General features: G+C 42.9%; 1 protein-coding gene across 1 annotated transcript in view; it reads right to left on the reverse strand.

Moving 5' to 3' along the window:
• LOC126191100 (UDP-glucosyltransferase 2-like) overlaps nucleotides 1-16,772 on the reverse strand; it is a 116,681-nt gene that overhangs the window by 21,664 nt on the left and 78,245 nt on the right. Inside the window, exon 5 of the mRNA XM_049931835.1 lies at nucleotides 10,105-10,327. Coding sequence (XP_049787792.1) covers nucleotides 10,105-10,327 — 223 coding nt within the window. The remainder of the gene's footprint in view (nucleotides 1-10,104; nucleotides 10,328-16,772) is intronic.

Consider the following 16,772-nt stretch of genomic DNA (forward strand, 5'->3'; position numbering starts at 1 on the left):
TAGAATGTCGTGATCAGTGAGCCTCTGCGTCGGCTCCAATGTGGGTCTCCATTTCTTACTCTCGTCCGAATCCACCTCCTTGTTCAAGGTCACTGCAAGAATCCACTCTCCAACACTACTCTCTCCTTCACTGCGTCCATGGAAAACTACTCTCCAACACTCCTCTCTCCTTCACATCCGTCGCACCAGTAATAGTATCCTCACACTCCTCTCAAATCCGTAAAATACTCCACATGCGGCACGCACCAAGAGCTAAAAATCGCCAGTCGAAAACGGTAGCACATTCATGTACCAGTCCCGGACGTCTCAGTGAACCAAGCTGCCTCCCTCCAGAAGACGTGCAAAATTTGTTCCTCCAATCCTAACACGACGTTGAACAGGCAGACACCACTATGCTTTCTGACATCACAGCCAGAGTCACAATTAAAACACTGCTGCTCTCCCACTAGGGAAGTAGCACAGCTTGGGTGCCTAAGTCACCCCAAAAAACGCAACAGCTGTCCCGGCGACATAGTATTGGGAATCGTGAAGTGCTGGCCCATTTCGGCCACTGAGGCGAAATGTTGTCACAAGGCTAGGTGATACTGATATTACAGGAAGACATCACGAAAACACCCACAGAATCGGAGGAATGTACTCTCCTTGGTCGAGGTGTCCGGGTGTCGGGCCGTCGTGAGTCTGCGAAAGCAGTTGTAGAACGTTGTATTACTGGCTTCTGGAATAATGTAACATAGCCTGCTACAAAAGTGGAAGGAAAGGCGAATCCAAAGGATCTGCAGTATTTCAATATTTCTGAGAATTTATTCCTGGAATACAACATGGAATACAACATTGTGAAGAATTGACTGTGGGAAAACTTGAAAAAGAAGAGAATCGAAGCGTAGTGGTATTGAAAGATGCTGAAACTTAGGAGGACAAGTAAGAAGGGGGAGGTTCTCTTCAGAATCCACGAAGAGAGCACTATTTGGAAAACACTGACAAGGAGAAGGGGTAGGATGATCGGACATGTGTTAAGACAACACAGAGTAACTTTCATAGTACTAGGTAAGCTGTAGAGGGTAAAAATTGTAGTGGGAGAAAGATACTGGAATTAATGCAACAAATAGTTGAGGATGTATGTTGCCAGTGCTACGCTGAGATGAAGAGGGTGGCACAGGAGAACTGTGGGGGAGTGGCATCAACCCATAAGAAGACTCATGATTCAAAAAACAACCACTACTAAACATTTTATCGGCAGTGTCTTAACGGAAGTATACCTACCAATAGTGTCGCAAACTAAGGATTACTTCTTTACAGACATTTTAGATTTCTTTTCACTGTTACAGGACACACGATATATCCCTCCTACTTTTACGCCATCCAAGTTTTGGAAAAATACTTACATCTCAAATTGAACAAAAAGTAATCCAATCTTTACACCTGTCAAATTTTTACTACCGTGATGTAGCTCAGCACGGCACTTGTAGAGCTAGCTGGAAATGCTAGTGTAGGATATGCCTGCAACATTCGTAGTTTGATCACATCAGTCCTTCCTAAACGTAGCTTCGATGAGACTGGATAAGCAATTTGATTTTCGCATGCAGTGCCATAATGGATACAGGAGAAATCTTAGCTGTACTTTGCACAACATCAAATATTTCTTCATATACTTGTCCATTTCACCCATACGACTAATAGAACCTACCACCCTGTAACATACATCGTGCCTGAAACCACCCTGCATTCAAGAAGAGATTGGAGCTGTCCCTCTTGTCATCGCCATAGCTTCTCTTTATGCTTATTGCTACTGCTTTCCTTCTGTGAAACATGGAACCAGTACCCATCTCGCATTACACACCATCTATGATTTTCTCAGTCCTGTCTATTTCTGTTTTGTTTTCTCTATTTCATCTGCCAATCTGACCCTATTATTCTCGCCCTTCGTCTGACCTGTCAACTCTCCACCATTTATTTCTTCTGCATTGTTATCTCACGTTTGTGTTACACATCAGTGCTCATATTACACAAGAAAATAATCAGGAAGTAAGACAGAAATTTCTTAAATCCCACATACGCCTTATTGTACATACTGTCACCGCTATTACAATTAATTATCATTTTGACTATAAGTTGTTAATATACTGTACATATTTGATATTGACTTATCAAGGACACCTGCTTAGATGTGAGTGAGAGAGCTGGCGTGCAATAGTACTGCCAGGTGAAATAATCAGTAACAAGACTTACTGAGAATACAAGTCGCAATATAGAAGTTGCGCCAAGTCTGCATGAACAATACCAAGTTTTACGAACTCCACGTCGTGATTCTGTAGAACGCTTGGCGAACTTTGGCCGCCGAGTCATCCAGTGTCACATGGCGTCAGCTGGATATGGTGAGTGCATTCATTCCCCTACCAGCTCTTATAAGCTTTCCAGATCTTGCAGCCAATTATTAACGTTCGTCTATCTCCTCAATTGCCTTCACGAAAGGAAGTGTACCCCATTCCGGTAGTTGCACCACGAAAAAGTCTCTGAAAGTACCACAGATTCAATTCTGGTCCTCCACATGACACCCAGTGCTAGCCTACGCTCGTGTGATTCAAAGTTCGAAGTATGGAAATTTAGCCCTGTAACTGTCATACGTTAATGAAACACCATCCATATTAATGAATTAGGAATTTAACGACTGCGAAATTAAACAAGAATTGCAATTAATTGGCTTTATTATGTTAGAGAAAACATTCGACAAGCAATGAAAATATTATCCTAGCAAAATTTCGGACACCTGATGAGTGTGTCTGGAGTAAGATTCTAATAATCGCGTAAACGGTTCAATTGAAGTTGTACCACGATCACCATGATGATAGGACAAAAGACCGATAGTACTAAAGAAAAAAATGCATTGAACCTATGGTCAGAATTGAAAAAGGAAACTGGTCATTGAATCTGGCACCACACCAACGACTCTTTCCACTGACCAAATGCAAATCAGCCAGAAATCTCTCCAAGACCCTGGGTACACTTGCTTTGGTGGTGGACCTTAGTGGTCAAGACTCTCAGAGGTGAAGCTATGACAGCTCTCTGTGGACGAGAAGCAATAAGAGGTTTTGTTCCGAGTGTCCTCTAAAGGAAAATCTCGCGTTTCCGCGTTTTTGACCTTTACTCTACTCGGATTGTCTGCACAGTGTTTCTTCCAAATGCGAATCGGTAATAACATTCCTTAGGCAGTAAACCAGTAACATGTGACCCACCATTCAACAATGAACAAAGGCGCCTCTCTCTGTGATTAAGGAGGCTACTGTTACCTGTACAATCGCGTTTCTCTGTATGACCTCCAGTTCATTCACATTAGCCAAACCTGGCAGTTCCTACGTAGCATAAAATTTGGTTTTTGTGAAGTCAGTTTCCGCAACATATCACGTCTGTAAAATATTTTCCAGATAGCATCTGTAGCATCTGGCATTTCCCAGAAAACACAGCTTTCTACGTTTTGTGTACAATAGTGCCTTCTCGGCATTTGCCAAAAACGGCGTTTCTTTCCATTACGCCTCTTGGCTGTAATAACGGTCACAGAATGGTGCCTTGTGCCACCCACAGAAGATATGGTCTGTGTTCGCCAGTGTTGCTTTGGCACCCAACAGATGCACCGCAAAAGACTGTCCGGTGGTCTGCGAGCCACTGACCTGCGCACCTCCGAGCTCTCCCTTCAGACAGCAAACAGCTGCTCCTACGGTAGTAGGGTAGTGGTGTTGAGAGGCCACACAAACGTGTGGTTCCTGAAGAGGGGCAGCAGCCTTCTCAGTAGTTGCAAGGGCAACAGTCTGGATGATTGACTGATCTGCCCTTGTAACAATAACCAAAACGGCCTTGCTGTGCTGGTACTGCGAACGGCTGAAAGCAAGGCCGTAATTTTTACCGAGGGCATGCAGCTTTACTCTATGATTAAATGATGATGGCGTCCTCTTGGGTAAAATATCCCGGAGGTAAAATAGTCCCCCATTCGGATCTCCGGGCGGGGACTACTCAAGAGGATGTCGTTATCAGGAGAAAGAAAACAGGCGTTCTACGGATCAGAGCGTGGAATGTCAGATCCCTGGACTCTGACCACAATCTATTGGTTATGACCTCTAGATTAAAACTGAAGACACTGCAAAAAGGTGGGGATTTAAGGAGATGCGACCTCGATAAACTGAAAGAACCAGAGGTGGTACAGAGTTTCAGGGAGAGCATAAGGGAACAATTGACAGGAATGGGGGAAAGAAATACAGTAGAAGAACAATGGGTAGCTTTGAGCGATGAAGTAGTGAAGGCAGCAGAGGATCAAGCAGGTAAAAAGACGAGGGCTAGTAGAAATCCTTGGGTAAAGGAAGAAATATTGAATTCAATTGCTGAAAGGAGAAAATATAAAAATGCAGTAAATGAAGCAGGCAAAAAGGAATACAAACGTCTCAAAAATGAGATAGACAGGAAGTGCAAAATAGCTAAGCAGGGATGGCTAGAGGACAAATGTAAGGATGTAGAGGCTTATCTCACTAGGGGTAAGATAGATACTGCCTACAGGAGAAAAGAGAGCCACTTGTATGAATATCAAGAGCTCAGATGGAAACCCAGTTCTAAGCAAAGAAGGGAAAGCAGAAAGGTGGAGGGAGTATATAGAGAGTCTATACAAGGGCAATGTACTTGAGGACAATATTATGGAAATGGAAGAGGATGTAGATGAAGATGAAATGGGAGATACGATACTGCGTGAAGATTTTGACAGAGCACTGAAAGACCCCCGGAGTAGACAACATTCCATTGGAACTACTGACGGCCTTGGGAGAGCCAGTCCTGACAAAACTCTACCATCTGGTGAGCAAGATGTATGAAACAGGCGAAATACCCTCAGACTTCAACAAGAATATAATAATTCCAATTCCAAAGAAAGCAGGTGTTGACAGATGTGAAAATTACCGAACAATCAGTTTAATAAGCCACAGCAGCAAAATACTAACACGAATTCTTTACAGACGAATGGAAAAACTAGTAAAAGCCGACCTTGGGGGAGATCAGTTTGGATTCCGTAGAAATACTGGAACACGTGAGGCAATACCTACCTTACGACATATCTTAGAAGAAAGATTAAGGAAAGGCAAACCTACGTTTCTAGCATTTGTAGACTTAGAGAAAGCTTTTGACAATGTAGACTGGAATACTCTCTTTCAAATTCTAAAGGTGGCAGGGGTAAAATACAGGGAGCGAAAGGCTATTTACAATTTGTACAGAAACCAGATGGCAGTTATAAGAGTAGAGGGACATGAAAGGGAAGCAGTGGTTGGGAAGGGAGTAAGACAGGGTTGTAGCCTCTCCCCGATGTTATTCAATCTGTATATTGAGCAAGCAGTAAAGGAAACAAAAGAAATATTCGGAGTAGGTATTACAATCCATGGAGAAGAAATAAAAACTTTGAGGTTCGCCGATGACATTGTAATTCTGTCAGAGACAGCAAAGGACTTGGAAGAGCAGTTGAACGGAATGGATGGTGTCTTGAAGGGAAGTTATAAGATGAACATCAACAAAAGCAAAACGAGGATAATGGAATATAGTCGAATTAAGTCGGGTGACGTTGAGGGTATTAGATTAGGAAATGAGACACTTAAAGTAGTAAAGGAATTTTGCTATTTGGGGAGCAAAATAACTGATGATGGTCGAAGTAGAGAGAATATAAAATATAGACTGGCAATGGCAAGGAAAGCGTTTCTGAAGAAGAGAAATTTGTTAACATCGAGTATATATTTAAGTGTCAGGAAGTCATTTCTGAAAGTATTTGTATGGAGTGTAGCCATGTATGGAAGTGAAACATGGACGGTAAATAGTTTGGACAAGAAGAGAATAGAAGCTTTCGAAATGTGGTGCTACAGAAGAATGCTGAAGATTAGATGGGTAGATCACATAACTAATGAGGAGGTACTGAATAGGATTGGGGAGAAGAGGAGTTTGTGGCACAACTTGACCAGAAGAAGGGATCGGTTGGTAGGACATGTTCTAAGGCATCAAGGGATCACCAATTTAGTATTGGAGGGCAGCGTGGAGGGTAAAAATCGTAGGGGGAGAACAAGAGATGAATACACTTAACAGATTCAGAAGAACGTAGGTTGTAGTAGGTACTGGGAGATGAAGAAGCTTGCACAGGCTAGAGTAGCATGGAGAGCTGCATGAAACCAGTCTCAGGAGTGAAGACCACAACAACAACAACAACGCCAGATATATTAATTGTTGAGCTATGGGATGTATATTACGATTTTACTGTGTAATGGAATGGTAAAAATAGTTTCATGCAAATCACACTATTAAATGCTTAGACATACAGAAGTTGGACTAAAACGTTGAAATACCGGAAACAAAACACATTAACAGGTCAAATACAGTGTAGGAAAACCGTTAACACTCGAAACAGCTTCCAGTCGTCTCGGAGTGAGTAAATACGGGTTCTATATACATTTCAGGGGAATCTAATACGATTCTTCCCACAAAATAGTGGCATATTCAGGTGACGATAATGGATGTATCTGTTGACTCAGTGGCCAGGAGAGGGGTGGCAGTTCGTGCTTGAGCTCAGCAAACCAGTCCTGGGCGATGCAACTCGTATGAACAGGTCTCAGTCGTCTTGGAACACAGCATGAGCATTGGGGAACGAGTGTTGTACATTGGACATTTCTTATGAGTAATGTGACCTTGCAGGGTAACCGTGGAGCCCATGGAATAACACGATATGGGTGTCCAACTCATCATCAAACTCCCACCCCTCATGTTCCATTCATGTAAAGTTAACTCGGCCATAAGTTGAAAACAGCGTACAACAAGATACATCTGACCAAACGAATTGCTTGCATAGGTCCATAGGCCATGTCTCATGGGTTCAGTACCAAATTTTCGTATTATAGTCATTTGCATCTCTGATCTGTGGTTTTGGAATTGGAGCACGTACTGCAATTCGCTTCTTATGGAGTGTCCTTTATGTTATTTTTATGCTGACAGGATTCGCGAGTGCGGCGTCCAGTTCTACAGTCCCTTAATTTTTTGTCGCGCTTCCCCTCAGTGACTGTCTGACACGATCACTTAGCTTGCACTTTCGTCCGTTTTGTGACATAGAGGATGATGTTTTTTCGTCTTCCCCTGTATCCGGTATAAATCTTCGTACGATGCTTCTTGCAGTAACAAACGCTCCAGTTATCTTCGATCACGTAAATACACACCATAGAGTACCGATAATTCGCTCGTATTCAATTTCTCTTAGCCTCGACGTAATGCACTCACAATTGCACAGAACACTGTTCTGATCATAGTTGACACCTTGGACAGGCGTGGTCCACAGTCACATACAACATAGCAACCTGAAGGCTTCACTATCATCTGCATTTATGTTGTAGGATGCGTTTCTCGCGATGTTTCCATGTTCCCTCATCACTGTCGCAGCCAGCTGCAGCTCTACACCTCATCTCACCTGCTCCTACCGCTAGACTGTCTTCTGGACTGTCGCGAATGGTCCTACAAACCCTGATGTTTCCATCAAAATTTTACAACCCACTGTCAGTTCCACCAACTGCTTCGCTCCCACGAATGGTGCATGGAAAGAACAACTGTTGCTAGCCCTCTTATTGTGCACAAAGCTGTCAAAATATACAAATATGCTCCTCTCGCGAGATGTACATATGAGGAAGCACCGTAAACTGACTCCTCTAGGAAAGTTCCCTTTCGGAGTTTCGGTAGTAGACCACACCTTGACGTGGAATGCCTTTCTTGTAGCAGGCACCAATGTAAATGGACGAGCATCTCAGAGACGCTTTCGGGCTTGCTAAATGAATCCACCAGGATTTTTGTGAGTCTCTACATTCTGTAACAATGCTGCCTTGTTAATATCATATACCGAGGAGAAACACTTGAGCACTAATAACACTCAGTTTCGGTAACATCTGCATGTCACACCATTACTCCTATGGGGGTGCTAGGATTGTATCTCCCAAAAGCATTTTTTCTGGACACTGAGTTTTATATGTATGAAGTTTGGTTTAAATTTACCCAAAAAGTCCACAGATACGTAGCAACATACACACATAACATATGCACAGATAAGGCAAAACTTAATGACCACAGCCCACGGCGAAGTTGATGCCTGCTGGTGGTAATGTAGGAACGTGACGTTAGCGGAACAGGACGAATGGGCAATCATTACATCAAAGATACAATTCCACAAATTCGGAAATCCTGTTATATAAGTCGTTTTGTCAGAGGACACATTGTTGTGGCGCTGTGGCTGGAAACAAGTATATCTGAAATGGAGAAGCTGGTCACCTGGTGTCAGACCCTATGGAAAGTGGTTGAAGTATGGTGGAATAACGAGTAGGCTGGACGACCACGTCTCATCACAAGAGACAGACTTCCGAAGATCCCCCTCCGTGTAATTCAGGATAGGCAGCCATCTGTGGCAGATCTGACGACAGGGTACACTGCTGCTGCAGGCACAAGTGTTGCAGAACGCACCCTTCAAAGGCCATTGTTGAAGATGGAACTCCGCACGAGCCCAACACAGTCCTGTATTGACCCAACGACATAGTCAGTTATGATTTCAGTGGGCATCATTGAGTTTTCACAGTAGATCAATAGAAACGTGCCACCTGACGAATGAATAGCATTTGTTGTTACACGAGATCGATGGTTGGGTCCTTACATGGCGTTACCCAGGCTGCACGAAACATGCACAGTGTCACAGACACAGTCTGGCGAGGGCTGAATCGAGCTGTGGGATACCTTGAGTTGGGGATCCGAAATGTGTGGTGATAGCTGAAGGCATCGAGACAGCAGTAAACTGCCTGCAGACCTCCTGAAGTCTTTCCACACGATGATCACTTCTTCTAGTAGGACAGCTATCAGTGTTGCAAGGTCGGTATTGTGCTACACTGATTTGAGGGGGATTATAAAGAACTCACATTGACCTCTTGTCACCAAATGTGCCTGATCGTTACCCACTGGAACACATATCGTGTACGAGCTGTGTGCCTGTAAACCACAAACACATAATTTGCAGAAATTGCTTTACCTGCGCTTACACACCTGCTGCTACATGTTCCTAGAGTGTTGTCGAGAACTTGTATAATCCATATCAAACAGAACCGCTTCTGTATTGTGTTTGCATAGTGGACCAACACGCTTTTAAACAGGTGGTCATGATGTTTTGACTCATGGATATATGTAAATCGATTTTTAAATAGATCTTGTAAACCAGGCTGCTCTGGGCTGATAGGCGCCTGTTGGCACTCATGGACAGGGGTGAGAAACCATCAGATGCTGAAAACTGGGCCATACGTGTGGTATCGTAAGGAGATCGGGTCGCCACACCGAAGCTGGCAATGCAAATGGATGCGGCAGACAGCAGCGAGTCTGTAGCGATGCATCGGAAGTGCTGCTGAGGACCACGCGTCCACTCTTAGCAAAGCCGCGCCCTCACACTGAAGTCAATATAGTGCCCAGCTAGCAAGAACGCTGCCCAGTTCGAGATGTGAGCTAAATCAATCAACATCATCGTCTACAAAGAAGAAGTAGTTAAAGCTTCAGATGAACTTGTAGCGATGGTAATGGCGAATATTCTAGAACAGTTTGTTAATGAGTGGATCAAGTGATGGTTTCGTAGTTTGTTAGAGCTGTAAATTATACAGTACTATTGTGGCAGACAAGTGTGTTAAACTTAAGTAAATCTTTTATTTACTTGTGTAATAAAGTCATCTAACATTTCACGTGTTCTAGTGTGACGACCATTGGCTTAGTGAAATCAGAGAACCCACAGTTGTGTCGGGACTAATGTAATTCAAAATGGTTCAAATGGCTCTGAGCACTTAACTTCTGAGGTAATCAGTCCCCTAGAACTTAGAACTACTTAAACCTAACTAACGTAAGGACATCACACACATTCATGCCCGAGGCAGGATTCGAACCTGGGACCGTAGCGGTCGCGCGGTTCAGGATTGTAGCGCCTAGAACCGCTCGGCCACTACAGCCGGCACGAATGTAGTTCCGCCTGGTCACAGCAGTATCCTATACGACTGTATGTACAGCCCCGACCCGACGCCTGTGAGCAGTGGCGGCACTCACTGAGGATGTCGTTCTGCGGCAGCCAGCCGGAAGTGCGCACGTTGGGCGGCAGCGGCGGCAGCAGCGCGCGGTCGGCCCTCCAGAGCACCTGCTGCGGCAGCGACGCGAACGCCCGCAGTATTCCGCGCAGCTGCTGCCGGGGCAGGCTGTCCACGCGCAGCAGCGTGCCCATGCTGAAGTACACCACGCCGCGCTCGCTCGAGTCGAACAACTGCTGCAGCTCCTGTCACCACCACGAACAACAGTGCCGACACTGACGCTGGACCAACCACACCACACGTAACGAAGATACAAGAATTATCTACATCAGCATTGTTTCTCTTGAGACACGTGACGAAACTTTCTGTTTACCTGGAAATGAGGCGCCGAAAATTTCGAGAATTTGTTACTCTTTCATGACACATTCAGTTCTAAGAGTCCAAGTACATGAAAGGGACGCAGTAACTTGGAATGAAGTGTGAAAGGATCGCAGGGTATCTCAAATGTTTCTGTGTAGCAGCCAGAGGTTAAAGAGGGAAAACAACCAACTATGAATTTGGAAACATTACTAAAGTTTAGATAGGAGGAATAAAACCTTTAAGGTTTGCCGCTGAAATCGTAATTCTGTCAGATATTGCAAAGCACTTGGAAGATTAGTTCAGTGGAACACATAATGGCCTTGAAAGAGATTAGAAGATGGATGGCAGCAAAAGTTAAACAAGAGTGTAAGAGTGTAGTTCAGTTAAATCAGGTGGTGTTTACGAAATCAGATTTGGAAATGGTCACTAAAACTACTAGACCAGTTTTGTTTTGTGGAAAGAAAACTACTTAAAAATGGGACAAGTACAGACATTACAATATGTTATCTGTCAAAAGAAAGAAAAACTTTCCTCAGAATATATAACACATTTACGAAAATATATTACATAAAAGTGAATGACGTACAGCGAAGAAGTCTGACATAGTTCTCTGGAAGCATTTGTCTCCAATGTGTATTTACCTGGGAATCCTGGTCTTCCGTAAATTCAATGAACCCTTGAGTTCAGTCTATCACAGCTCAGTCCGGCGTTGATACTGAAGACAACCGACAGAATGTCGAAATACTAAATTCTACCTTACAAACTCACAAATAAGAGACAATGAACAATTCTTTCCTCTCTGCAGAAAAACCTGTTGAATCCATACAACGTTACAGACTACTCTCGTACCTAGGTCATATTCGTCAAGAGTATGTCAGGCACGGAAAACATTGGTATGAGTGGCCAAGAGTGCACGTCTCCTCTCTCTGAAGTAAGGTATCTTAACGCACGTACAGGAATTCAGTCTAGTATCAAAACCCTCGTTAGTTTCTACGACCTTTGAGTACGTTGTGCGCTTGGCTTTACAGTATTCTTGAAGGAGAGGCTACTTCTCTCAGATAATCATTAACGCTTCTTTCTCTTCTTTTTCCCTGTACGATTCCTTGAAAACAGTATATGCTGGTAAACAGGTAAAATTCATCTTCATAGCTGTCTGAAAGGGCTTCGAAATTGTACCACCTTATACATTTCCCACAAATATACTACCATTTAAAGTATCTTCAAAACTATTTGGAAGACTTTATGACTCAAACCTCATAGTACATAGTGAATGGTCACTAGAAATGAAAGTAAATTCTGTTGTTTTCCGCAGTAAAAGTATCGTAACTGCTAATGTTCGCAGTATATATGCTTCATTCTCGGGTTCTTCGGCCGCCGTTTGTTTCATGATTTTTCTCACGCTTCCCCAGCACAAGTGGCTGGCGTTCTCAAGGCTCATCGCCCACAGCTCTTGGTGGATTGACCATGAATGGCAGGCGAAACTTTAACAATTCCAGCGACTTTAGAAAAATCATCAAACAAACGTCGGCCGAAGAACTCGAGACAGAAGCCAACTGGCAGCTTGTCAACAAGTGATCACTAAACTCTTAAGAATTTTGTTCTTACCGTACATAACTGATACTACATACATGTAATATCAGCATCGCTATCACACTGACGCTGACAGCATTATTGGGGCTGGGAAGAATCGTCGCTGGAAATCCAGTGCTGCTTAGATTGTTTTCTCGCTTAGTGTGCTAAATGTCAGTTCTCTCTGAATGTGCATAAATGGAATATAACGTCCATATCAAAGAGAAAGAGACAGAGAGCGTACTATCACATCCACAGTGGTAACATTCCAGAGCCCGTCTCGTGATTTCAATAACCATGGTTAAAATATGATGCATAATGACATGTGTAGAGTACGTACAACCAGTACGAAGAATGAAGAATGGAAGAATTAGGTTCATTAGAAAACTTGTGAGGAAGTGTGGTGCATCTGTTAAATGGAGGACAGACGGGTTGTTAACGTCAGGAACTCTGCATGTGTACTCCAAAGTTTCAAATCTTCAACAAGTGGTCACGACAGCACACAAGAGCACCGCATAGCAGATGGTGGAGTGAGACATTCTGGACATGGACTCCAATGTTTCGGGTCTTCAGCAAATAGTCACGACAGCACCCGTCAAATTAATTCAGAAATTCATTGGCTGCTTTGTAACAGGGTGGTACAGTCCACACAAAAACACAAAGCAGACATCAGGAAACTTAAACTAAATGGGTCTCTCTGGGAGAAAGGAGTTGCTCTAACGAAACAGGAAGAGATACTTCGGTTGGGCACATATGGTGCCATGAATCTGCTGTTGCTATATTGGTTTTGAGTCCGGAAACTGGTTTGATGGATTTCTGCATGAGAATTTATTCTGTACAGGCCTCTTCATCTCTGCATATATGCTGTGAACTCCTTCCATATGAAACTGCATACTGTAACTCAGCCTTCGTCATACTCTATAGGTTTTACCGCACGCACACATTCCCTCATTACCAAAGTGACGACGTCTCCATGCCACAGGATGCGTGTACAGGGCTGTGCTGGTGCGAGCCCAGTTATTTGGGTCCCCCATCCCACCTTGTCACCGCCAAGATCAACTTCATTCCTCTCACCGACCCGTCTAGACCAATTGCGTTACATGTAAATGGAGAACTGTTATCTTGCTGGCTGGAGAACAGATAAAGTTGTTTATTTAGAACCATTATCGATCTAATTTATTGCCCAATTTATTACTGTATTGGTTGCCTCGCTTGAACATGCAAGAAATGTTTTGAAATAAAGTGCGCTCCTGATACATAACAATTACGCTGCGGAGATGTGGTTCGTTTTTTATTGAAATTACACTCTTGCTAATTTACAAACTACTCTGTGGAGATGTAGCAATGCACACTTTTGCTATGTAAAAATTACACTGTGGAAATGTAGGGAATTGTTTGTTTTAAGCAAAGTACAATTTTGCTATGTAACAACCAATTTGATAGGTTGCAGGTTTAATTATTTTTAAACTTACTACAGTGATAGTACCATACTTCATGTTTAAGTATTACTATAGGTGCTTTTCATGTGGTCTTGGCGTGTCACTCAATGTAGTAGGAAGAAAGAGTACGATTACAGCCTTTTCATTATATGAACATTCGCTGGGTTCTGCCTGGCACTCGCGTCCAGGCAGTGCACACACTGGTAGGACTGTCCTCTCCCATGCTGTGGTCATTACAAGTGACGCTATATGTTGGCAGAGCAAGTGTTGCAGGAGGTGTTGATCCCATCTCAGTCCACATCACACCACTTGCAACCAGATCACGACACACATACCGTCCGGCAGAGTTCGTGAGGCATCTCGACACGGTCTTCGGGAACTATGACATCGTAGGAAATCGCGCACCATGGGATGCAGACTGCGATACGATTATTTTCGTGTTACATTGTACTTTTACATTATTAGGAGGGCGTTACGTTTTGAGTTTACTTAAACACTGTACAGTCTACAGCCGTTTCCTAACAGGCTATGATATAACACCTACCAGTATCGACTCTAATTTCTCGTTGTGGTCATTTTGCAACTCGTATGTTGGATAAAGTAATATGTTGCCGAACGCTTTCTGGAACGTTCTCCCTTTTTCAACAGTAAACCTCAGCGTGACGTACAATGCTTCTCACATAGTGTCTATCTATCGAGATCTTTTAACCTCTCAATATTGCTCTCGTGGTGACTAAATGGTTCAAATGGCTCTGAGCACTATGTGACTTAACTTCTAAGGTCATCAGTCTCCTAGAACTTAGGACTACTTAAACCTAACCTAAGGACATCACACACATCCATGCCCGAGGCAGGACTGGAACCTGCGACCGTAGCGGTCGCGCGGTGACTAAATCACTGTGTCAGTGTCGTTCAGAGTTGGGTCTCGTCTACCTGTTCTTTTAATGTGGCCCGCCAAGAGTCCGACAGTGACAAGCAATACTTGCAGTCGGATGAAGAACTGTTTTGTGAAAAACTTCTTTCATGAATGAATGGTTTTTCCTCTAACATATCCCGGCCTGGCACCTTTTATTCCCCGCATTGTGGTTACTGTGATTATTCTACTTTAGTTTGCTCTATACCGCTACTACCAGGTATTTTGCAACAGTTGCTGTTTCTAATGATTTCGTGTCAGTAGCGTACTCGTAAAGAACTGGATACTGTTTACGTACACTACATCATGTTTAGGTACATTCAGAGTCAGTTCGTGTCTACAAACAAATCATACACTACTGGCCATTGCTACACCAACAAGAAATGCATGTGATAAACGGGTATTCATTGGACAAATATATTATACTAGAAGTGACATGTGATTACATTTTCACGCAATTTGGGTGCATAGATCCTGAGAAATCAATACCCAGAACAACCACCTCTGGCCGTAATAACAAAATATCAGACATGCTCGGTTCTACCGAGGATGCAGTTGGCAAACTACACACAGCTGGCGTGTATGAAATTGGCTGTGCGTGTGGATTAGTCTACATAGGTGAGACGGGTCGTCCGATTAGCACAAGGCTCTCGGAACATTAAAGATATATCCGCCTGAAACAACACACAAAGTCAGCAGTGGCGGAACACCGAGACGAGTGCGGGAAACCAATATTTTTTCAAGAAGCCCGCGTCCTGGCGAAACAGCCTCTCACTTTCAAAAGAAAGATTAGAGAGGCGATAGAAATAGCCAAAAGACCCGCCAACATGAATAGAGAGGACGGGTACAAGCTTCCGAGGTCTTGGCTGCCTGCAATAGCAGGGCTACGGAGCGGCGGCAGAGCCGTGGCGGCCCATGCAGACACGCGGAGAGCCGCAGTAGTGGACGCGAGCACACAAAGCAATGGCACGCCGCAGCCGGCTTCTGGACAGCATGTAAACAGTGTGACGTCACAGCCATCACCTGTTCGCTATTCGTCCGTCTCCTCCAATGGGGTGGATTAATATAAAGACCAATAGAAAACAGCTATTTCAGCCAATGACAGATAATAAAGGAAACACCAATAAAGCATACCTTTCACCCCTCCTCCTCCTCCTTTTACAGCCAATCAAGTAACGACACGGTTTTCTCGTGCAGCTATTTAAGGAACCAAGTGTGTTTCATTTAGCAGTTAACGTAAGGCCCTGATGAAGGCTAGCTGCAACGCTGGCCGAAACGTTGGCGCATTTTAAATTATGACGATGCGGTCTGATACCCTGAAGAATTTTATTGAAGAATTAAAAATAAGCTGGAAATAAATTTAAAGCCCAGGAAGAACAAAGTGACTTCACAACTGAGAGATCGAGCTTAGACTATATTTTCATATTACGACAGATCTTAGAAAAACGTGTAGAAAAAATCAAAAAACCTAGGATTAATTTTCATTGATTTAGAAAAGGCCCGTGATAACCGTCTTGAGAAAACTACTTTGGAAAGCATTACAACTGCTAGGCTGCTTTTGTACTCTCTCTACTTCAGCCATTGTCACTTATTTTGCTGCCCAAATAGTTAAACACATTGACAATTTTAAGTGTTCCGTTTTTCAGTACAATCTTATCAGCATCACTTGATTTAATTCGACTACATTACATTACCCACTTTTTACTCTTATCGGTGTTTATCTTATAATCTTCTTTCTATTTATACCCATTTTTAATGTTCTTGCAAGTTCTTTGCAACTTCTGACGTCATTACCGAAAATCTTCAACAGTTCTCGACGGATTTACTTCAAATTTTTACTTGATATTCTAATAAACGTTAGGACTGATATAGCCTGTATATTCGTGAAGTATGTATATCGTGTATAAACATTTACATAATATATAAAGGAGGAAGTTAGCAGAAATCTCGAAATTCCTAACCCACTTACTTCCAATTTTTAAACTATATATTTGGATACTGTTGCCAACAGTTTTTCTCTATTAACAGATTTTATATACACACAATGTGTGTGTGTGTGTGTGTGTGTGTGTGTGTGTGTGTGTGTGTGTGTGTGTGTGTAAAATCTGTTAATAGAGAAAAACTGTTGGCAACAGTATCCAAATTATCTGACCAACTTACATTACATTTTTACACGATAGTCTGATAAACGTTGAGGCAGCTGTATATTTTGTAAACAACATACAGCTCTTCTGTTAATACCGATTGTGGGAAAGTAAAATGATGTGCCGAATAAAAAATGTTATTTTCGTTTCTTTCTCACTGTCTAATTTAACTACGATGGCAGCACATTTAAACATTATACAGATTATTTGTTCCATATGTATTCTTTCTCCTTATACATAATTTTAAACACAAATTGTATATACA

The sequence above is a fragment of the Schistocerca cancellata genome, chromosome 6 (genome assembly GCF_023864275.1).
Source record: "Schistocerca cancellata isolate TAMUIC-IGC-003103 chromosome 6, iqSchCanc2.1, whole genome shotgun sequence".
In the NCBI taxonomy this organism is placed as follows: domain Eukaryota; kingdom Metazoa; phylum Arthropoda; class Insecta; order Orthoptera; family Acrididae; genus Schistocerca; species Schistocerca cancellata.